At 43.5% G+C, this 23,359-nt stretch overlaps 3 protein-coding genes across 7 annotated transcripts; 1 reads left to right on the top strand and 2 right to left on the bottom strand.

Annotated features, from left to right (window-relative positions):
• Window positions 1–4: 4 nt before the first annotated feature.
• Window positions 5–8,503, bottom strand: timmdc1 (translocase of inner mitochondrial membrane domain containing 1). 5 transcript variants are annotated; one of them, XM_030070010.1, is made up of 9 exons: window positions 8,479–8,497; window positions 8,284–8,318; window positions 6,650–6,987; window positions 5,660–5,825; window positions 5,392–5,480; window positions 4,396–4,463; window positions 3,326–3,404; window positions 1,264–1,374; window positions 5–510 (listed from the first exon to the last, which is right to left on the bottom strand). In XM_030070010.1, the coding sequence occupies exons 3-9, from the start codon at window positions 6,961–6,963 to the stop codon at window positions 360–362; spliced, it is 978 nt and encodes a 325-aa protein (XP_029925870.1). In that variant the 5' UTR covers window positions 6,964–6,987; window positions 8,284–8,318; window positions 8,479–8,497; the 3' UTR covers window positions 5–359. The 5 variants fall into 5 exon arrangements, with proteins under 5 accessions (XP_029925870.1, XP_029925897.1, XP_029925860.1 ...); XM_030070037.1 differs by lacking the exon at window positions 8,284–8,318 and having other exon boundaries at window positions 8,479–8,503; XM_030070000.1 differs by lacking the exon at window positions 8,479–8,497 and having other exon boundaries at window positions 8,284–8,447.
• A 442-nt stretch (window positions 8,504–8,945) lies between these two features.
• poglut1 (protein O-glucosyltransferase 1) lies at window positions 8,946–15,581 on the bottom strand. The gene is made up of 11 exons (XM_030069987.1): window positions 15,449–15,581; window positions 14,536–14,626; window positions 13,801–13,944; window positions 13,479–13,614; window positions 13,230–13,351; window positions 13,002–13,061; window positions 12,735–12,834; window positions 12,346–12,404; window positions 11,358–11,525; window positions 10,738–10,794; window positions 8,946–10,540 (listed from the first exon to the last, which is right to left on the bottom strand). Exons 1-11 carry the CDS (start codon window positions 15,519–15,521, stop codon window positions 10,384–10,386), a joined length of 1,167 nt encoding a protein of 388 aa, XP_029925847.1. The 5' UTR covers window positions 15,522–15,581; the 3' UTR covers window positions 8,946–10,383.
• A 794-nt stretch (window positions 15,582–16,375) lies between these two features.
• LOC115373256 (calsequestrin-2-like) lies at window positions 16,376–23,178 on the top strand. Its single transcript, XM_030071550.1, has 11 exons — window positions 16,376–16,618; window positions 18,896–18,980; window positions 19,455–19,555; window positions 20,193–20,301; window positions 21,825–21,898; window positions 22,063–22,193; window positions 22,300–22,345; window positions 22,462–22,516; window positions 22,609–22,709; window positions 22,814–22,888; window positions 22,969–23,178. Exons 1-11 carry the CDS (start codon window positions 16,376–16,378, stop codon window positions 23,176–23,178), a joined length of 1,230 nt encoding a protein of 409 aa, XP_029927410.1.
• Window positions 23,179–23,359: the final 181 nt, after the last annotated feature.

A 23,359-nucleotide genomic window follows, 5' to 3' on the forward strand; every position in this document is an offset into this window, starting at 1 on the left:
TAAGAACACATGAGGTGGCTCGCATTTAATAAGATTATTTTTTAACAGCTGTTTATGCTGGAACGGATTGAGAAAGTGCCTGATTCACACTCAGAGTTACACATACACAGAGACAGATACAGACACACACACACACTCCAGGGATCAGCCCAGGACATCCAGTTTTCCACTGATGCTGATTGAGCGGTTTCACTGGGAGTTGCTGATGGCGTGAAGAATGTCTCTTCATTTTGATTTGAAGTGGTTTCCGTTCAAGAACAGATAATGCATGGTAGAGTCCTGACAAAACGATATCCACTTGTATGAAGTCTCGTCATCAGTGTCCAACAGTCAACAAACACACAGTATGGCAGCTCCTGTCATTGGCTCCCAGAGTCCTGGGCCATGCCCTCATTTGGTGGTAAACTAAGCAGCTCTTGGATCTTCTGCAGGTCCTTATTAGCCTCCTCCGCCTGGGAGCTGTCGTTCAGATCACCGATCAAATCATCTGTCAGCTGCAGCCGGGCCGTCCTTTACGATTTGAGGGTTAAGAGAGTGATTGGTTAATAACAGAATTTGATCTGTTACCATGCACAGGTCACAGAAATAAAGACTGTGTAGTGTACTCATGTAATATTCAATGACAAGTTAAATTTAGGTTTGCATCACAATGTGTGGAGAGGGTTTTTTTACCTGGTTTGTTCCTGCCCCCATAACAGAATCACTGTGAAACCTGCTGGTTAGGGGCTCACAAGGGGTCACCTGATACCTCTAAAGCCCCCAGACAGGGCGCCTAACACAGGCTACCACAGAAAGTACTAAAACTAGTATGGCAAACATACTCTGTATTTATATAGTCCATTACCTTTTCTCTTTTTTCATATGCTATGGGCCTCTAACCCTAACTTGTTTAAGATGTCTGGAGCAAAGTTAATTAAATGTAATTGAATTGAACTGAAATGTCATCGGCATGATGACCAGTGACCCGTTCATGGCTCTAGGGTCACTGAAGCGGCCAGGCTGCCTCAGAGGGGCAACCAAACATTTGTAAGCTCCCACTTTGTCTATTTGTGAGGCAAAATGTTCTTTTATTTATTTATTTGATTGTTTTTACTGCCTTTCTGTATGTTTCCACCAGGCGGCCCCTCACCTTCCACCTATGACTAAAACTCAATCTCATATCACTTGTCACATCAGGAGGACAATATGAACAATGTGGTTGGAGATCTCATGGGGGGAACAAAAACACAAGACACTACCAAGCATTAAATCGTGTCAACTCACCATTCTGCGAGTTTGAGTTCATACAGCTCTCTGCGCTCTCTCCTCCTCCGCTCTCGGACGGTTTCCCCTGCCAGCGTCTGCATGCCAAGGATCAAGGCACCGGTGGGAAGCCTGGACAGGAGTTAGACCAGCTCGCATGAATAATATGCCGACAAACATGTTTCACAAAGACATCCTTTGGCATAGGCCCTCTCAAAGTGTTTCATACTTCTACTGTCTGATCGCTGTTCAGATCTGTACTAATTTGCTGTGGATGAGAGCATCAGCTGAATTTCTAAAATAAAACAAAACCATGTCTGTCTACGCAGACAGAGGGGATTATCAATATGGTAAAAACATCATATTGCAATTATTTTGACAGATGTTGAGATGGTAATATGATTCATGGATTTAGCTGGAATCATTTTTGCATGCTCATTTTCATTTTCACTGAAAAACAAACAAATGAAAACAACAACAATTAAATTGAGATGTGACGCTGCGGTGAGTACCAAGCAATCTTGTCTCTTAGGTCTAGAGAATGTGATTAAGAAGACAGGGCATGTCTGTACCACCATAATACTTCATCTTTAATGCTGTTTTGTCATTTTACCTTCATTAAGAAATTGTAGGAGCAGCAATTTTGGGATTTCAAGTAATTGTTAAGCACAGTGCACAGTGACTAAAAGTAAAGAATTTTAAGATTTTCCAGATTCACCTTACTGAGTAATATTTAGATCATTCCTGCTGACACTGTTAACTGCATACAGATATTAAAATATTCCTAAACCAGTTCCTGGCACAGCCAGGAACTTGTCAAAACTAGCTGACAGATGCAAGTTTAGTCAAAGCAGCAACATCAATAGAATCCACCTTCCAAAGCTATCCGTCATTTCCCTCAGTGTGAGAATTCAGCTTCCAATTTCCCCCCAGCTGTCTCTGACTAAGTCACACCCTCTCCAGCTCCGCCCCACCTTCCTCTCACACCTCTGCCACGCGCCAGGACAGGGAACGAGGTTTTGTGGCGAGATCTGGAGCGTGATGTGCTTTGCGATTAGCTGCCTGCTTTCATTTCTGCCCCCTTCTGCCCTGGCTGCACCTGGCGCAGCCGGGGCCCGGGCTGTTTGCACACATCAAACGCTCCAGGTGGCCGGTCACTCAGGCAGACAGCAAGAGGGAGAGGAGGAGGTGGAGGAGGAAGAGGAGGAGGAGGACAGCATGGAGCCAACAGGAGAGAAGAGAAGACAAGAGGATAGGCGAGGAGAGATTAGCGCTGAGCCAACACAGAGCTGATGATCACAGAGACAATCCAAACCAGCCCCTCCAGTCTGTTACACCATCAAACACCTCACACTCAATCTCCATTATACGATCAAATTCAAATCTGCTGTTGGCTCTGTGATCGTGGTGAAGACTGGCCAGCGGAAAAGGGGAAAAGCAGGAAAGAGAAAGAAGAAACAGCGGAGGAAAGGAGATGAGAGTGCGAAACATAAGTCCAGATCAGAGTGGGCTAGACGGAGATGAGAGGCAGGAATAACAGAGACGGTACAAAACGGCGAGGGCAGCTGCTGCCTTGGCCTGCTTCCCTGCTCTAGTACCCAGAACATGGCCCTCTGCGGTGCACATGAGTCCCTCTGGCTCCCAGCACAGGGGTGGGGTGGGGTGGGGGGGAGAGAGAGGAGGGGTGGGGTAGGGGTGCAGCTGGCCAACAGAGGGTTGCTGGGAGGGGCGCAGCTGGCTGCCAGAGTGCTCACTGCTCTCAACCAAACGGGCGTGAGAGCGAACATGCGCGTGAACATGAGCGGATAAGCATGTCAGGTTAAAAAAAAAAAAAGATTCACAGAGGCTTTTGACAAGCGAGAGCTCATAATGGAAGGGTAAACATGCGCTCCTAACAAAGTGGAAACACCACAAGTTATGATGATAAGTTGACTGGGGTTACAGGGGAAATGTTTCGATTCACCTAACATTGTGGAGGGCAGGGCAAATATTTTGTTTCTCTGCTGCCTTCGGACAGTGACTGTTAGTTGGATCGGTGCATGGGAAGAGACAGGATGCTTGTGAGATCAGAGGTTAGCCTTACCCCAAAACTGCTCCAATGACTGTCCCAGCCACCAGTCCTCTCAGGCCCAGGTAGAGCCTGAAAACTCCCCCGGTCACAGCTGCACACACACACACACACACACGTTTATCTTCAGAATTCATGGGACTGGGTTGGGATGTCTATGTGGAAACACTAACCTCAACCACAAAAAAATCATTATTATGAGGAATTCACATATTGATGTTTAGGTGAAAGCTGTCTGACAAGGAGGGAATGATTTGATCTTCCATTTTATTTGGAAGTGCTGACCAAATGGTAAATATTTCAAAAGGTTTGTCTGACAAGTGCAGTCAAACAGTGACCAAAAATTGAACAGTAACAGGAATCTTGCACATTACCACTTAAAACAACTTCCTACTTACTGAATCCATGTTATTTGTTACATTAAACTAGCATTCAATAACTCAAATGCAAATTCTGCTTTTTAGAAAATTGAATACAAAGGTTCTGCTGGATACTAAGAGCATATGATATTTATATCTCAACCTGTCACAAACTGATTCTGCTTAATGCTTAGTGTTGAAATTAAGACATGAAAATTAGACTTAGGTGTTTCACATGACAACAGCACTATCTTTTCAACCTTTCCTTAATAGTACACTATGAAAAATGCAGGTATGGACTGTTCAGACTTGTGACAAAAAAGATGGAATAAGCCTGTGATTTATGAGTGAGTCAAGTCAATAATCAGAACCACGTAGACTTAACCATCGAATTTGGCGCTTAGTTCAGTTAGTTGAGTCTATTCAATGCAGTTTTACATAGTGTACCTTGGAAAAAAAAAACAATTGTTGTTTTGAGATGGTCCTGACCATGAATGCACTATCAAAGCTGGAAATTAAAACAACAGGCGTGAAGTGCAGATCTGCTCAGAGGCGGGCAGTGTGACACTGTGTTCACTCCCAGGTGAGCTGTGTGTGTGTGTGTGAACATGAAGCAGCAGAGTGTGCTCACTGGACTTTTCACAGATAAAGTTAAAAAAATAATTTAAAAAAAACAAAAAAAAAAACAGACATGACCGGTCACCGCTGAAGCCCCATGTGACTCACCTCCAGCTGCGACATAGTGGCTGAGGTTGTAAGTGTCTCTGTACACGGACAGCCCTGTGCTGACAGAGCTGGAGAGGGAGGGGGAAGGGACAGACAGATGGCTAGGGGTGAATACCAAGTTCTGCATGAGCCAGTATCACAGTTTCAAGGTACAATTATCATCGTAACATGGGATTCTAGTCAATGGTATTATCACTGTATTGTCAAATTTGCCAAAACGCTGCAAAATCACTCAAGAAAAAAGTATTATATTTATGATAAAACCTTTCATACGTGGTTCCTACTGGTGTCCTAATGAAGAATTGCTACCTTGACTACAAAATAGTACTCCTTTCTTGTGTTTGGATTTTTTTTTAAATTGAAAAGTTATCCTGCATCCTGTTTTCTGAAAAATTCAGCGACCCCAGCAGACATCACGGTTTGTTACTGTTGTGGGAAAATACAGCACATTCTTTTACAACCTGTGAGGATCATAAAAGTTGGGGTTAACCTAAGGACACAGAAGATACCAGATGGCAAATTGAGGACGCAGACATGCCGGAAGTTCAACGTGAGGACGCAGAGGTGAGTCAGTTACGACCAAGGGTGTAGTTACTGGATGTCTACGAACAAAGAGTTTACTCTTTGGGATACACATTAACCTGACGGGAAGGTCAAAAGGATGAAAATGTCAGATGATGTGATGTATGCACTACAGATGTCCAAACGGCATGCCATGACTGTGTATAAAAGCAGGATGCACCAAACAACAGTGCGCTCTTGGCCCTCAGACATTGCTTGTCATTGGCTAAGGCGTCCACTTGCAAGTGTTGCGAATAAAATCCAGAGTGTACTAGGCTCTTGCTGCGTGTCCTCTGTTCCCAGAAATTCCCACCACAGTTTTGTTATTGCAGGGTAAAATAAATTCAGAACAGCAACCCATCCCTATTGTGCAGTTTCAGTAAATCCAACCTAATCAAACTGTCTCGCATCACACAGATTTATGATTTTGCTCACTTGAACAAGGTGACAAACGCGGCCACTCTCCAGCTCCACCTCCACCCGTATCTGACGAAACCCCGGATGGCTGCGTTATGGGCTGAGCGCTGATTCATTCAGAGAAAAAACAGGCAAGTTGATTTTAAAAGAATTCATGCATTTGCTTCAAAAAAAAAAAAAAAAATTAAATATCACAGGATCAAGACCAAGATGCTGCAATACCAAAGTACAAAAACAACATAATAGCAGACAAAAATGAGCCATGCCCCACCGCCTACCAACGTACCACTGCGTCCACTCGACTGGTGTAGATTTGAGCCTGGTGGAGCTGAATGTACCTCTCTCTGGCGTGGCGCGCTGCCGGCAGGCCTCCGTAGATGAGGCCTGCCAATGCAGCAGCTACACCGCTCTTAAAAATGTTGGTCAGCTCCTCTGGGTACCTCTGTGTCGCACTATATGGGGACACAGCACACAGGGCATGTTGCATTTAATAAAGCTGACTGTGCGTCTTATTTCTCATCTTATACATGATGAAAGGCACATTAACACACCAGTCAGAGATACTCAAAATGCTTGTGTAAAGACTATACAAGCATCACTTTATGGGGAGATTCATATACAAAGAACTGATTGATGAAACTAAACACTTGAAGAAAATTGACTACAGCAGAGATGTATTAGTTGAGAATGTAGTGATGACCAAATAGTGCACACTGTCCACCACTAGCTTTGAGTTTATGTAAAGAGTTAAGTGCAGAATAATACATTTTTAAGGAAATTTTCAACCTCTGATTGTTGTGCATACACCAAGATATCCTCGATTTATGATGCTCGGTGCATTCTGTGATGATGATGTGTTGTAATTTACTTTTCTGGTGTCCCCTTTTTGCCTCATCTGCCTCTACTGCAGTTAGTCAGTTCCTGCATTTACCTGAACTTTCTGCATTCAGCTGTGGCTTATCCACATAAATAGAGACAATGACACAGCAGGTGAGATTTACATTATGGCAGTTTGAGGCTACTGTCAGTGGAGAAACAATGGATCCCTGTATAGCTGCTGGAGCTTTGATGCAAATATGTGAGTCTAGAAAGTCTAGCTGTAGCTTAACAAGGCATAAAACTGTTTACATTGAAAGATCCAGAGAAAGTTTAGGGCATTTTTCCTTTAGTTGAAAGAAGACAAAGTGATAGAATAGCAGCAGAAGAAAAGTTAACAGAAATGAGGTTCATCAACAACACTGCAGACTGATGATGCATCACAAAAAACAACACTAACTCCCTGTTGAAGAGGTCCTTGATGCGGTCCCATCCCGTGTCTGGGAATTCTGGCTTGCCCACATTCCTTGGCAAGGCACTGGGAGCGGGGATGGGTGCAGGAACAGGACCAGTGGAGGAGGAGGAGGGCATCTGTGCAGGCTGGGCAGCGGCCACGTCAGCTGCGTGGACCCTGGGGAGCAGCAAGCAGAAGGAGGGGAGCCTGGCGGTCTGGACGAGGCCCTGCAGAAGCCCGGTGCCGAGCTCGCCCCGGGGGCCTGAATCTGCCTGCCGTCTATCCCGGGACAGGCCCACTGCAGGCCGCTCGGGCTGCATCACGCTTCAGTTGGCGTTAGGCTGCTGCAGTGGAAAACAGCAGAAACACATGGCCATGGGTTGGGATGTTGCACTCACTGCCTCCTCTAATACTCCAGCCCACTAAAAACAAATAGCCTTAAGGCGAATGAGACGCTGCCAGGGCCACACAGGCTGTCCAACCCAGCAGCTGTTAAATGGTGCAGCCCTGTCAGGACACACTGGGCACACAAACACAATTTTAGGGAAGTTATTTCCTCTTAGAAAACTCTGAGCAACCTAATATATAAGCATGCATTTATAAAGGCAAATATTAATCCTGACTTTGACCATGAACCATAACCCTGCAGCACTACCCTAGAGGTTATCTTTTATTCTACTCATTGTTATTCCTTTTTTCCAACATTTGACTGCTTTTGAAGTTTTGACTGCAAAAAATTAATTTAACACCCCTGGAAACACACAGACAGCGACAGACGCCAACAGTGTCTTTGTTGTCACCTGTCAAATGTGACCGGTGATATGACCACATGAGCTAGCGTTAGCCTCTACGCGCCTTTCCGCTTTATCGATAACCGCAAATTAAATTGATTATGAACTCTAAATTATGTGTTTCATGGCTTCAATATTCGAATATGTTTTTCCAAGCTTATTTGCACATTGTAGACCGAGGGGAGAAAGAAAAGAATCACGCCTGTCCGATAATGGATGTCCGACTGTTAGCTGTCCGATAATGGGCGCATGACGATTAGCTTGCTAGCTGGCGGTTAGACTCTGTGATAAGTTCAGCATTTTACCAGCAGGCGGCGCGGTGCTCCTCTATAACGAGCCGTTTTCATGAATGACAGCAGGTCTGACTCACATTAACGCCGCTCAGTCTTTCATTCTCTGTGTTTCATTGATGTCCTTTTGTGCTGCCTGGCTCAGCGGCGACTTCCTGCCGTCCTACCGGCTTGTTGACCCTTGACCTTGGCCAGTTCTCAGTCAAACACGTCAAATATCACGAGCGCGCCGCCTGCCGGTGGAGGACTGCGCACAAACTAGAAATAGCACGATTAATCTGTAATTATTCAATAGTATGTTTTGCATTTATCTCCGGTAATTCACCATTGTACGTGTTTTGTTTTTTTTAAGTTTAGCCTCTCTATTGGTCTGAATATGTTTTCAAAGCTCTATTAATAAAAGATTACATGCAAAAAGGTCTGAGAAAGATGTTTCAAGAAATAAAATAGTTTGTGGTGACTATCAAAACAGAAATTTAGTCACCTGCAGCATGGGTTTTTAGGAAGTTTTAACACGTGTCTATTTCCAGTAATAAAAAGAAGGCTCAAACAAACTTGCCTTTGATCCGTTCCATTTATTGAAGTGGTTGAATACTGTAGATGACAGATAACAGCTTGATCATATTGATGAAGATGAAAAAACTCAAATTCTCCAGAATTACTATCACGGTAAAAACTGTGTGCCTTTCACCCATGTGCTCCATCTTCCACTAATTCACCAACACCTGTGGCACCTTACTTGAACCCACCTCACCTGTGACCCACGACCTCTCACTTCCTGTGCAGGCAAGAAAGCTGTTGCCATCTAGGGGCCAACACAATCAATATAACCAAATAACATGAACAAACAAGACTTAATGGCTCCTACATAGTTCAAAAATCAACTATTGAGCTATCAGACAGTTTAATGGTTAAAAAAAAAAAAACACCATCGGTTCACTACAAGAGGATAATCACAGCCTTTTTGGTCAAATCAACGTAATCAAGTACCATCTGCACCAAAAGTTTATTACAGTAAAAACAAAGAAAAAGAGTAAAAAATACAACGGTCTCACAACCAGGGAAAATCTGTTTGTTTACAGCATCATGTGAATACTATAACATATTCAACATTTCTGTACCGTAATAAATCTCTCATGTAAGTCCAAAACTGAATCTCTTCAAAAGGTACAATCATTAACATGCGGTGAATGTTTCCTGGAAATGCACAGAATAAAAACGAAAGTGTTTAGTCTTTAATATTGCTTGCTGTTGGCACTTTGTGTGGCGTGAGTAGAAAAGTGATTATTGCGTTGTGTTTCTAAGTTTTACATCGTGTGACAGAGTAGACCCAAATACAGACATTGACATTAGTGTTGCATCGTTTGCACTAAACAGGTAAATCATACAGACAGGTTGTGTGTTTCATCGTGTGTTCAACCCTCAGCTGTGGGCAAAGGAACAGGACACATCTTCTAGAGTTTTTCTACTTGCTCACTAGAGGGCAGTGTAGCAACATTAATGTCCTCTGTGAGCTTTGTGCCGAGTTTAACCATCCATCAACATAAAATTCAAGTCATCACAACAGTGGAGTGACCAAAATGAAAAATATGGCCAGCTTACAGAGTTCTGGGACACTTTCTCCAAAACTTAACAATGCTTCCAAACATTACTTCTCCTTATTTCTCCTTCAGCGATGTAGAAAAAACCCTGATAATCAAATTTCTAACATGTGGTCCAGATGACCGCTTTTTAATTTTCAGCAAAGTTTTCAATGCCAATCGACTTTTTTTTAGATTTCCATCGACAGGCTCAAAAGCTAAATTTGACCCAACAACAATCAGTTAAACTGTCCTTGAGCAAGGCACTGAATCCCTACACACTTGCTTATTGTAAATTACTCTGGATCGAGTATTAATTCAAATTTAAATTGAGCTCCAAATTGCCCTTACCATAAAAAAATACAGGTTGGAAACAAAACCCTGAAAATCCACATTTTGCTTCCTTGAGGATTTCTCTAAATGACCCGATTGGTTTATGAAATTTTGCCTAAAATCCTGTTCCAGTGGGATTTGTATCACAGGAAAATGTAGTTGCTGTATTTCTTTACAGTATGAGCAATGGACACCAGATAAATCTCCCCAGAAATGAGCAGGTGTTTCACTTCCATAAGTACTTCATTTGCCACTCCCCAGAATGTTTTTTTTTTTTTTTTTTGTACAAACACACAGCTCACATGGATATTGCTCTGCTGGCTGAGTGTGCACAGCAAACATCAAAACTTGAAGTATTGCTTTTTGAATTACTGTGCAAATGATCAGTGATTTGCATTAAACACAGTCTCGATCTGGAGAGCAGTGGAAGTGACGGAGGACGTGGGAGCGCCCTCAGAGAGAGCAGGTTTTTGTCCCATAGCTATTACTCCCTGGAGAACATGAGCCCTGTAATAATCACAAAAACATTTCTTCACGTAAGACTTAAAAAAAAAAAAAAAAAAAAAAAAAAAAAAGAACTACTTTAGTGCTCAAATTAGCTACAAAAATGTGTGATGTGATTTCAGCGAGACGGGATGTCGGCATGAAAACACAACTTGGCTCTTGAACTTCGGAGCCGCTCGTTTTGAGACAGTCGGGGTGCGGCGACTACATTCACTATCGAGGCTGCGGCTGCAGAGGCTCAGTTATAGCTCCGTCCGACTGGGTCTGTGCGTGATCTGGTTGTAGTTGCTTTTTCTTTTGGGCTTGTACTTGAGCAGCCGGCTGAACTCGGTAAGAAGCCTCTCCCAGTAGCAGGAGACGTCCTCCATGCGTAAGTGTTCCACGATGAATTTCTGGCCCCTGTTGGGAGAAAGTGCGAGGGAAACGGAGAATGACTTTAGTCTGTGTGTGTGTGTGTGTGTGTGTGTGTGTGTGTGTGTGTGTGAGTCAGCCACTCAGTGAGAAATTTTGTGACTGCAACACATTTTTCAAAGAATCCCGCGCATCGTGTGTGTTAAATTTGCATCACAATTCAGTGGTAAAATTTGACTTGTTACCTTGAGGCAATTTCCTGTGCAATGGCGTCATTTTCTTTGACAAACTGTAGCAGCTCCCTGAGCAGACAGGAAAACAAAGACCATCAGAACATGTGCACACATTAACATGTTGAGAATTTTATTTTTAATCAATTTCCTGGTTAAATGGAAGGTGCATTTCTATGAGTGAAAGATTTAATTTATCTGTGTATAAATTAGCATATATACACATCGTCTGCTGTTCAAATGAGATTCATGCCATCCCTGTATTGATTTCCACACTAAGTCTTCATCAACTTAAAATAAATATAGACTCTCATAAGACTGATAGAATATGAAGCAATTACACCCCCCACAATACACTCATCCTTTACATTTTTACATTAAAAACATTACCTAAAAAGATTAAACTTTTTTTTTGGACCCTTTGCACTTGTGTTTACGAGAAATTAAATCTAGAAGGAATAGAAAGATATGCAAAAAGGATCACAAGTCAGTTCTGAATGGGTTTGAATCTCTAATCTCATCACTACACTTCAGAAAGGTAAATCCAACTGGGAAATAAAGTAATGCACTACAAATCATCAGACATATGTGAAGAAACAAGGCCGAGCGTGTCTGCTGAGGCTGAGCTGAGGTACCTGACGTCGGACAGGTCCTGTTTGACCGGGATGTAGTGGACCCACGGCTTCAGCTGGGGGTAGAAAAACTCCAGCCACTCCTCCCCGACATGGAACACCAGCGAGCCGCACAGGAACAGGTGCTTGAGGCGGAAACTGGCTGCAACGCCGCGGAAGTTGAACAGGTATCTGCACGGGTGGAGGAGGCAGGAGAAGAACTAAGGTTTGTGATGTGATGTTTTTTTTCCGGTTGAAACAGGTTGTTAGGGTGGGGCTGGTCAAATTGAAATGCACTACACTGTGTTACTGTGAAGCTGCAGGCTGTAAATTATGTATTATTAGCTGTTTGTTTTTTTTTTTATGTACACACACTGGTATGCTATGTAGCGGCAATTAAAAATACACCAATTTCCAGGAATTAGAAGAAATAGGATTTGGATGTAAGATTTGTTGATGATATGGAGAATTAACTAACAATGTGGAGATGTTTCATTTCATTGTGAATTTGCAGTGTGTGTTGTCCTGGCTGTAAAGTATGGAGTCATGCTTGGGTAGACTTCCAGTGGACAATTAGAGATAACTGCGCTAAAACATGCACATGGAGTTACCCATGAATATCAAATAGACACACACAGTACATTGCATTACACAGCTCTGTGACTTTCTTATGTAACAGAGTGTAAACACTGGACATTCAACTGTTTTACAAACATTTTAGGGAGCAAAAACTGTTAATGAACAAAGCCACCTTTATAGAAGAAAGGAAAGCTGCTGCCTAACAAGGACTAGTCTTAGAACTTGAATGAGCTAAAGGCACTTTTGTTCAATTAATCTAATTTTATCCCTGACCCAAAAACAGCACAGGGAATTCAGAGTGGCTCAGTCTGAGAGAAAGTGCATCTCTACAACACTAGCACAGCAGAACGGTCGACGCTGGTGATCTACATGTGTATCAACATTAAAGTACAACACAAAATTTCTTCAAAAGTTGTGTGAAACGTAGGCTTACTTGTATTTGCAGTGATCCACTAGTGGGATTTCCTTGGCTGGTGGTCTCCCCAGGGTGTCCTAAGACAGAGAGGATGATGGGATCGGTAAATCAGCAGCTGGGTTTCTCGACAGAAACCGGACTGACAGAACCTATTGCTTTAAAGTTCAGTGTAAAAAATATGTCTGGCGTCGGAAATTTGTTTTTAAGATCATATTTAAGTAATCAACATTTATTTGTAAATAAATATACCTATTAAATATCTATATAGATAGACAGATATATAATATAATAATATATAAATACATATAGAGGGCTATAAACCTGAGGTGGGAGAACATGCAATAAACACAACAATTATTTGCTAACACAGTTTGACCCTGGTCTGGTGTGATCTCAGAGACACTGACCCTCTCAGACTTCCAGGCCTGGTTCTTTGTGTATTCTGCGTCCACCAGCTCTGGGTTTTCTCGGGACAGCAGGACCAGAGGGTCACGCTCCGGACTGGTCCTGTCAAAGAAACGAGGAGAGCCTGAGCAGAAGGGCTTTGTAAAATACTGAGGGGACAGTGAGGAAAATGCTCAAGTAAGTGATAATATTGAGGAGGGAAGAAATAAAGCTAAAGCTATTAATACTCTGTGATTTATCTGAAAGCTTAATCACTTCACAACACCGACCTGGACCCTCTGAAGAATCCTTTGGGCTCTTTCTTTTTCCACGGCCACTGTGCTGCAGCCCTAATGAAACACAGAATGTTGTACATTGAAGACAAAGCATTTGCAATGTGAGTATTACTGCTAATTATAGTCTCCTGCTCTTAGGCATCGTTTCTAATCATCCCACTGATAATGCATTCATTTAAATTCAATAAAAATTCTACAGATGTGACAATTGGTGAACTTTACTTTTTCAGGTCGTCCCGCATCAGGTCCCATCTTCCCAGTCCAGTGGGATATATGGGCCACACAGCCGGTCCTCCCTCCCAGAACGTCCATGCAGGATACATGATGTCCTGGTAGTCAGCCGTCTACACAAATCAAACACACCCCGCACAATCAATTCATACTTAGCAAAACTCTGCAGCTGCTGAGTGCATCTGCATGTGTGTGTGTGTGCACTTTGGCTTTGACTTTGCACATGTACGTGAATCTAACCTTACTGAAAGAGAAGACAGGTAAGATCGGCTGCACCCAGTCGGGGACCTGAGGGTAATCTCTGACGTTTACGACCATCTCCAGGTCTGGCAACCTGTCAATCACCTCCAGGATGAAGTGCTCCACCCCACTGCACCTGGGAACGAGACACACAGAGATTAAAGTGACAGAAACAAACAATTTATGAAAAGATTGTCCAGGAAACTGATGAAGCACAACCAATCTATAACCAAGACCTGTGAGTTTGAAAGTCATGCAGATCAGGGTAGCAGATCATTGTGGCATTTAGCATAATCACACCTCTCTCTGTTGGTCTCTTTACCTGGCTGGGAACATGCAGTTGTGCTCTCTGTACAGCTTGTGTCCAATGATCTGATAGTGGGTGCCCACCCCTCGCTGAACAGTAGCTGCCATGAGCTCTTCAGACACACCTCGCTCAAAGGGCTGCAAGTCATCCTGAAGGACGCTGAGATAGAGATAAAGCAAGTGAAAGAGAAAAGCGAGATTAGTCCACAAAGTCTGAAAATGGATGTGCCCTGTGACAGTGCAGCATCTGCAACTACAGTGTCTACTGCAGCATCAGATCATTTTCATCAAGATGAGGCTTCTGCAGGGTCTCACTTTAACCCAACAACATGGCAGCTAAAGTCACTAAATAGTGCCCTCCCATTCATCCTGCTGCCTGAATAAAGAAAAAAAATACACACAGGACGTTATTTGTGATGGTACCAGGCATGAGTGAATACAATAAACACAGCTGCCAGAGTGAAAGACTGTGCAGCACCAGCAGCAATAACTGTTGACTTGTGGGCTGTCTATCGCCTCATCAGAATAAGAAACAGAAATACTTTATGGATCCCTTAAGAAAATTTAGGTTTTGTAAACACAAAAAGGTGTGTGCATTATGTATAGGGTTAGGGTTAGGGTTAGGGTTAGGTATTACAACAATAAATACAGGAATAAGAAATTGAGTTTAAAATTTATAATGTATTTAAAACACTTATGGCACCAAAAATCATGCAAAGAGATAAACCTTCATATTTCAAAACACACCTACCTGAGGTGGCAGCTACAGTTGTCTGCAACGCAGGGTGTGTGCTCCTCAACAGCTTTGGAAACTCTGTCTCGAAGTTTCCTCCACCTTTCACCTGCATGGGCACATAAAGCAATGCGAGACTGGGTCAGAGGAAACTGGATCTGGGAGTTGACCGACTTCTTTTGATACGAAGTCATGAAAAAAGGGGATGATTCATGAAAGAGATGATCCTGTGCAACAGAGAAGATTTAGAGGGAACTCATGACGAGTTTCCGGGCAGTGGCTCGACCCAGGCTGCAGCCCCACAAAACAAAATGATGATGCACAATCTATCCTAACTTTACAGGTTGTGCAACTCCATCTTTGTAATCCACAATATTCCCTACAGGAGTAAAACTTCCACTAGATGCAGTAAAACTAAATCTGGTGTGATAGGCTGGAAAACTTGGACGCTATACGGCTCAAACTCTAATAAAAAAGAAGCTTTCACTAACCTGGGCTAATGTTTATGTTAGGTATGAGGCACTCAAATGCCAAACAATGAGATTTAACGCAAGCTTTTATTATTAACGCTAATGTTAGCTAACCTGTTGCATTTTCCTGCTAGCTCATAAGCACCGCCACATATAATGAAGCCAAAACACAGGGCATATCGAGCGTTAGTGACTATAAATTACGTAATTTAATTTAATGTATAGGTTTTCATCATTACTGTAGCAGAATGGGCTAACTGTTTTTAATCATATTACAAATAAATTCATGCTAGTCATTAGCTATTTTCGCTAGCTAACGTCAACGTTTAGCATCGTGATGAATGACCGCAGGATCCAAACTTTAGGAGAGGAGGCAAAAACAGCGGCAAGCGGTGCACAAAACTATTAGCGGCGTTTCTCCACAGAAGTCGAGGGCTCTTCCTTGTCCGTGTGCTTCTCACCTGCTGCACCAACCAGGCACAAATCATAAACTTTCAGTATTAGAAAAAGGCTCCACAGCCATGAGCGCTCCATTTCTCTCCGGATCCCCCAGTTTTGCCTGAAGGAGAAACAATGATCTGTGATCTACTACTTCAGACTGAATTGCAGTTATTACGGTAACGCGCAACACATTTACCATATGTTACGGTACCGTAATTTATGGAAAAGGAGCTCATATACTTTTAATGATTTGGGTGGTTTGCGTGTAATATTGTGTGTTTGTGTGACTTAATGATGTCTGGGTGTATAAATAAAGCCTCAAGCATAATTTACACACTGCTTTTTATGTATTTTATTTTATTTTCATATTCAGTTTCAGTTTTCTGCTGCAAATAATTCAATCCATTTCTTATGAGTTTCAAAACAAAACACTGAAATCTCATTTTCCACTGCCTGGTCCATTCCTTGCATGATTTTATTCCTTGGTGTGGCCTGCAGTGTCAAAGCTGATTAAATGGCTGAGAGAATCCCTACAGGTCCTCTGCCCTCATTTCTTGCATTTATTTCAAGGTCAACGAATGATACAGCCCTTCTAAATAGTTTTCCTTTAAACCTGATGGTAGAGAAGATTAAATCAAGAGTCGAGCATTTTCAAACCAATGACGAGGAAAGAAAGCAGGAAAGGAGACCCTCATGGGACAGTTGGGCAGTGAGACCGAGTGACGGAGAGAGGAGGAGACAGTGGAGACAGGTGCAGAGAGTGAGCATCCAGACAGGGGAAGGAAAGATTGAAGCAGAGAGAGAAGAAATACTGGGGAAATCAAACAAATCAATGGATGAATTTTAGCTGGTCTGTGCTACTCTCAAATTGGGCCTTGAAAGCCTCCTTAAATTCTGAGACCTTTGCTCCTCTTCGTTCAGGCTTTTGGACACCCGGCTGAAGAACCATGCACCACATCTGGCTGTCTCTGCTCTCCGGCCTCTGCCTCCGTCTGACTTTCTTCAGCAGAGCCGAGGAAGGTCTCGAGTTCCCTAACTTCGACGGGAAGGACAGGGTGCTGGACATCAATGAGCGCAACTACAAGAAGGCTCTGAAGAGATACGACATGCTGTGCCTCTTCTACCATGAACCCGTGCCGGCCAACAAGGGCCTGCAGAAGCAGCTGCAGATGACAGAGCTGGTGCTGGAGGTAAGACAGAAGGCCGAGAAAGCGTAGCAAGGGGGGAGCCAAGGGGAGGAAGGTTGAGATCTAGAAACCCAGGAGCAGAGAGTACAGATGGCATGAGATCTTGACAGTAGAGATGGATGTGAAATTAGTGATTGTGCACTTTCTCCATGGTGGAACTGAAGTGCATTGCAAAAGTGTGAGAAACGGAAAAGAAATGGCATAAAAGTGAGGCTGTAATGCTCCTTGATGCTTTCAAAAGTCCTGTAGAAGTGAAAATGGAGTGACTATTGGCAGGTTGGCATATGAAGATGTTGCAGTGGTTGCTTTTCAATGGCAGGGATTAGGGCTGGGATGATATGCGTATCTACTGATTCGATACTATTACAATACCTGGGTGCCGATTCGATATGTATTGAGATTCTACAAGTATTGCGATTCAATATTATGATTTATTGTGATTGTTTTTGTTTTTTGAATCATCCTTTAGTTTGTGGATGTAAAATTCCATAAAGCTTATCCTAGAGGTCACAATAGGTCATTCATTTTAGTAAAGGCCGACATAACACATTTGTACTACATGCAAAAACCTGCATGTTTTTAACCTAAGCTGCATGGGATTGGCATAAGGTGGGCAAGACCCCATGGGTACCCTGAGAACCCATTTTCATTTCGAGGTCACAGGTCAAGGGCCGCCAGTTGTTGCCAGCTTTTCCCTTACCAAACTTTACCTGAATTTTAGAGGGATATTTTGCCCCCTTGCTGACAACCAACAGCATGATTTGCTTGGTACCAATGTATTCCTTAGATCGTCTACTTTCAGATGATGCAAATATCTTTACTTTAAATCGATAAAAATGGATGAAAAAAGTCATAAAAAAAAGATTTGTGATACTTATCTTAATCATTTTTTTCCCCACCCCTTCCAGGGATACACGTAGAGTTATTAGTGAGAGAGATCACTGTGGGTAATTCTTAATTGTCCTTTGGTTTCACATAATTGCCCTTGCAAATGACACCGCCACTGTCGGCAAGTTGTTCTGGAAACTGAGACACAATTCCAGCCGAATCCTGCCAAGAGGACATCATTTTTTTTTTTTTTTTTGATCAAAGGAGAAACCTGGAGCTCGCAGATGTAGCTGTTGTGACACCCACTGCCGTAATATATATCTGATGTCACTGATAATGTAAGAATGTCTCAATAAGCTACTGCTTACGCCCCTGCGGCTTGGATCTGCAGCTACACCACGTCGCTCCTTTGACTTTAGCCTGTCACAACATGCCAGTGCATAGACAGATCCCCCCCAGGTTGGAAAACCAGACACTGGATGTTTAAGTCTTCATCTGCCTGCCTGATGTGTGGATTGTCCTTTTATCCATAAAGGGAAGTGAGGGAGGTTTCATCGCTGTCATACTGTCAAAGTTTGATAGAATGAGTTAATGTTCTGCTCTCTCCCCTACAACTGTCAAGCAGCGAGTTTCATCCCATTATGCATGCTCCTCTGTGGCTCACATGTATCCAGGGATTGTTTCTAGGTCAATCTGTTAATTATAGTTTGCTCCCAAAACTCCTACTCTCTGGCTATGAACCAGAAATAAGTAAGTTCTGCTAGTCTACTTTGCCTTGTCTTATTCATGAAGTATGAGAAAAGAAATTTGTCTTACTCCTGTGCTTCTGTACACTCGGATCCTGTTAGCAATTCACCATTTATACCCCCTGTCAGCCAGCTTTCCCAGTTTCCAAAGTTTTACATTCCTGTCATGTTTCATAAAGTCAGAAGCGCTGTTAGCAGGCAGAAACACAGAGAGTTAAAACCGAACCCCGGTCTCTGAACTGCAGCGGTGTATTCCCACATCTGTGTTTATTCCTCGTGAAACTCGAGCTGAAAGGCAAGCAGTCCTGACTTGCACACTTACAGCCTCCCTCAAACAAGAAAACTCCACAGGGGGCTCTCAGCACACACACACACACTTTGGTGATCAAAAGATTTATTGACAAAGACAGCACCAGCTGCGGATGCCAGCTCAAATACAAAGTATATGAGCGCCAAGCTAAATACACGGCACAATGGAGAGGAGCTGCATTTTGGGAGAGGCCGTCGGTTTGGCGCGGTTTGGTTTCAGGCTTCGGCTTACGATTTCACACATTTCCCATCATCACGATTCAAGGATAAACAAGTCATTAGTCATGAAGTTGGAAAAATGACTGCAGTCAAGATGCTTAACTGAGCCATTGTGAATCCCCGGTGCAGATTAGGCAATGCTGACTAACCGACTAATTTTGTGTCTGTGAACACTCAGCTGACAGCTCAGGTCCTGGAGGATAAAGACATCGGCTTCGGGATGGTGGACTCCCAGAAGGATGCCAAAGTAGCTAAAAAACTGGGTATGACCCGTGTACCATCATCATCATCATCATCATCATCATTTCACAGTACCACATTATCTCATTCTTCCAGCGTTTGGGGCAAAATGCACTTTTTCCAACTTACCCAGACCGAGACAAGATGTTCGATACCCTTTTCACCTCCGATCACCTATGGGTAGCATTCTGTGTTAGCTTAGCATAAAGACTTGAAGTCTATGGGAGTCGTTAGCCTGGCTCCATCAAAGTGGAAAATTAAAGCTTACAGCAACTCTAAAGTTTATTTACACAATATATCATGACCATGTATAGTAAGCAAACACAAAATGGTACCCATAGAAACCAAACCACTGGACGTACAGAGGCGAAAGTGGTATCGAACATCTTGTCTCAGTCTGGGTAAGTTGGAAAAAGGGTATTTGGTCCAAAAATGTTGTATTTCTTTCTTGTTTGTGTGAATGTGTAACTACTACTGTGTTACAACTGTGTAACCAGGTCTGGAGGAGCTGGGCAGTTTGTACGTCTTCAAGGACGACCGCGTGATAGAGTTTGACGGGGAGCTCTCGGCCGACACGCTGGTGGAGTTCCTGCTGGATGTGAGTGCACCGTCGACTCTGGTCGTTTTTACGTGCCGGTGGTCTCATCCCGTTGTGTCCTGCAGGCCACGGGGAGAAACAACACGCTCTGAAGCAATTAACAGCCCCAGCCTCATTAGAACTCCTGCAAATGATGTAATTCACAGTAATGCAAGATTCAGCAGGAGAACATTTCATGCCCTTTTTCTCCCCAGGGCCTCCCCCTTACTGTAATAATCAGTGACATTTCCACATATAAATAAATCCGCTTTGCTGCTCGCCATTTAATAATTGCCGACTCTCACTACTGCAGCTGAATTTAAAGCATGCTCAGGTCCTGAATGCTTTAACTTAAATTTGCTTACAATTTCAAGGTAAAAATCTGCTGGCAACCTGGAGGCAATGCATCACTACTGTCATGATGTGTGACAGAAGTTTGTTTTGAATAAACAGAAGAAGAATGTGATAGCTACAGTTAGCCAACATGGCTAAATTGCAAAATAAAAAAATCCTATTTTTCTATATCCCATTTTAAAGCAATTGTAGAATAAATAACATCTCATGAATAAGCTGTATAGTAGCTCTCCAAAAGTATTACCAGGAGGAAGGCTTAGTCTTGGCAGCAGAGATCAGACAGGTGTGTTATACCGCCCCCTAGGTGCTGGAGGACCCGGTGGAGCTCATCAGTAATGCCATGGAGCTGCGGGCCTTCGAGAGGATGGAGGAGGACATTCGGCTCATTGGCTACTTCAAAGGAGAAGATTCATGTTAGTCGGGCTGTTTACCCACCCAAGTTAAATCCCAGCGTGTGTGTGAGCAAGTGATGTGTCATGCATTATGCATTTGTATTTGCATTCATTAAGTCTGGGAGTGTGTGATAGATTGAAAACCAAAACTGGCTCTTGATATGAAAGCACACTTGAGCATGCCAGAATGCCGTGTTTGCTGTTCAAGTGACAGATTGGAGTTTTGGTCACACAAACATCACTCAGGTGCTTTAAACACAACTTAAAGGCAGACATAATCTTATTGAATGAGATAAACCTCAGTGGGTGTGAACCTCAATTGTGTCTTAAACTAGTCTGCCCTGTTTATTTACTGATAACACTGAAAAGCAATTTGGACTCGTGTATGTGGGGTGGGGTCGGGGTTAGGGGTCGGATCCTGCAACAAGTCAAACCATCAAGCGTTTAAATAGCCTACCATAATGAAAACCTCTGCTGTGGATTTGAATGCAAGTGCATGCGTGATTCTGACAGCAGGCAGTGATATTTGACAACTTAGATGGAGCTCAGTGAGACTTTGTTTAACATTAGGCATGTAGGACGCAAGCCAACACAAGCAACTGAACTTGAGATATAAGCCAAAAAAAGGCAAGCCGCAACTACCAATATTTGAAAGTGACTTTACAGAGACAGTCACTCATATAAACAGACTTGGCGACAGTGCTCCTCCTTCCACTCGGTCTTATTTGATCCTTAAGTTCTGAAAAACTGCGGCCCGCTGAGGTTTAACGCAGCCCACAAGATTATTCATGTCAGCAGAGCGGCTCTGCCTTGGAGAAATGTGTGTGCAGCTAAACCTGCAGCCTGTGTCTCCGCGCCCTGCCCTCAGCCGTGCTGCCTGAGTCCTGCGCTCTCGAGCTCCTCTGGCCGCTCAAGTCCGCTCACTGTTCCCCTGACACTAATGCGAGCTAGAGGCTAATGGAGGCAGATCAGCATGTAACAGGCTGCTAAAGAGATACTTGATTCCAGACTGTGGCACTCTCACTTAGTCTCATGAGAGCCTTTAAATAGCTTCTGGTTCTCTGTCTAATAGGTCAAACTGCAATTATAGTTTCTCTCCCAAAAAAAAAAAAAAAAAAGGAGAAAAGAGAAGCAGGGAAGATGCTATCTCTTTCAATATGATGGTGGCATGAGGTTTCATTATGGAACCTATTTCTTTTCAGAGATAGGTGGGTCCTTGGTTGTGACCTTGCTGTGAGCGGAGCCTGGAGCACATGACAATCGTGTAAAACTCCGGCGCATGATTTTGTTACCTGGGTGAAGGAAGAGGAAGAATCATGCGGGGAAACGGAATGAAGTGTGTGGGATTTGGTGCTTGTTTTCCTGATCACATACTTCAGATTTAGCCGAGAATGTGACCTGAATGGGAAAGATTAACCTCCAAACTGGCATTAATTTTATTTTCGCCGTGCCTTTCTCAACTTCGGCTTCTGTCACCCTGCCTGTCTCCTCTTTCACTGCTTTATCAAAAACTCTCTCTCTCTCTTTCTCTCCATCTTTCTCAGACTACAAAGCCTTTCAGGAAGCCTCCGAGCGTTTTCAACCTTACATCAAGTTCTTTGCCACATTTGATAAAGCTGTAAGTCTAAAATCAAACTCGAATTTGATTCTGTTGCTATGAGTCCTCACGCATAACCTGTAATAAAACTTTTGAGTTTTGAGTCGACTGAGAACCACTGGGTGATGAATATTCAAGTAAGAATCTGTTTTCGGTTCACGAGCTTCTTCTCGCACATGGTTTAGGTGGCGAAGCATCTCTCCCTCAAGATGAACGAGGTGAATTTCTACGAGCCGTTCATGGAGGAGCCAGCCATCCTCCCCGGCAGGCCCCTCTCAGAGATGGACATTGTGGACTTTGTCACCCAACACAGAAGGTTGATTTGATTAATGACCACTTAGGGGATATTTCAGTGCTGTCAAAGCCTGGCTCACTGTATCCTCGCACTGTGGTATGATTTAACAGAAAAAGTGTTTTTGCAGGGCTACTTTGAGGAAGCTCCGTGCAGAGAATATGTTCGAGACATGGGTGAGTAGCTGGCTTCCCAAGCTATTCTGCATACGTGCTGTTCCACATCATTACTGGCATTATTTTCGAGCTGAACTGAGGAACCTGATGGGTTGCGCCCTCTGTGCCATTCCTAGGAGGATGACATGGATGGAATACATATTGTCGCGTTTGCCGAGGAGGAAGATCCAGGTCTGTGCCTTGTTTCTTGCACCAGATTTGTTGGTGTGCTCTTTGTCTCCTCTTTAAATGTTGAAGGGATCCCTCTGCTCTCTTGACCTCAGATGGCTACGAGTTCCTGGAGATCCTGAAGGATGTGGCCAGAGACAACACCAACAACCCAGAGCTCAGCATCGTCTGGATAGACCCAGATGACTTCCCTCTGGTACTGCGTCATCTCTTTGTCTGTGGCCTATAACAAGTCAAATCCACCAAGAGAAAAACAAAAATCGATTTTCCGACTTTTCTGTGTCTGTCTCTTGCACCCAGCTCACCACTTACTGGGAAAAAACCTTCAAGCTGGACCTGTTTAGACCTCAGATCGGCGTGGTAAACGTCACGGACGTAAGTAAGAGCTTTAAATCATAGGATACCCTGATTAAAGTGCTGATAGACCTTGACCTTTTTGGAGCTCCGCGTTGCAGGCGGACAGCGTGTGGCTGGACATGTCCAACGACGAGGACCTGCCCACCGCGGAGGAGCTGGAGGACTGGATAGAGGACGTCCTGTCAGGGAAGGTGAACACAGAGGACGACGACGAGTCTGCAGACGATCGGGACGGCCCTGACGACCACATCATGGATGACGGCTACGACCACCACGACCGAGACGAGGACGAGGACGGCGATGACTAAGCTGAGTGCTGGCGGCCGGTGCGTTGGACGGTTCAGACATGGGTAAAAAAAAAAAAAAAAACAGCGCAACTGCTTTGACACTGAATGAATGAATTATTGTCAAATGCAAATCTCTCCTCACTGTTGCGAGCAATTTCAAACAAGATGAAATGAAAATGCTATTTCCTTTCAAAAGTGGAGC

The sequence above is a fragment of the Myripristis murdjan genome, chromosome 2, assembly GCF_902150065.1.
Source record: "Myripristis murdjan chromosome 2, fMyrMur1.1, whole genome shotgun sequence".
Lineage (NCBI taxonomy): Eukaryota > Metazoa > Chordata > Actinopteri > Holocentriformes > Holocentridae > Myripristis > Myripristis murdjan.

Excerpts from the sequence above, each read along its gene's own strand:
- timmdc1 (XM_030070037.1), bottom strand. The coding sequence starts at position 6,963 with ATGCAGCCCGAGCGGCCTGCAGTGGGCCTGTCCCGGGATAGACGGCAG. Across the intron at positions 4,464-5,391 it reads GCGTTTGTCACCTTGTTCAA|CTCTGTCAGCACAGGGCTGT; the intron begins GTGAGCAAAATC and ends CTCCCTCTCCAG. Across the intron at positions 3,405-4,395 it reads CCACTATGTCGCAGCTGGAG|CTGTGACCGGGGGAGTTTTC; the intron begins GTGAGTCACATG and ends GTGTGTGTGCAG.
- poglut1 (XM_030069987.1), bottom strand. The coding sequence starts at position 15,521 with ATGGAGCGCTCATGGCTGTGGAGCCTTTTTCTAATACTGAAAGTTTAT. Across the intron at positions 13,352-13,478 it reads CTGTCTTCTCTTTCAGTAAG|ACGGCTGACTACCAGGACAT; the intron begins GTTAGATTCACG and ends TGATTTGTGTAG. Across the intron at positions 13,062-13,229 it reads ATGCGGGACGACCTGAAAAA|GGCTGCAGCACAGTGGCCGT; the intron begins GTAAAGTTCACC and ends GTGTTTCATTAG.
- LOC115373256 (XM_030071550.1), top strand. The coding sequence starts at position 16,376 with ATGCACCACATCTGGCTGTCTCTGCTCTCCGGCCTCTGCCTCCGTCTG. Across the intron at positions 19,556-20,192 it reads TGGTGGAGTTCCTGCTGGAT|GTGCTGGAGGACCCGGTGGA; the intron begins GTGAGTGCACCG and ends ACCGCCCCCTAG. Across the intron at positions 20,302-21,824 it reads CTTCAAAGGAGAAGATTCAT|ACTACAAAGCCTTTCAGGAA; the intron begins GTTAGTCGGGCT and ends CATCTTTCTCAG.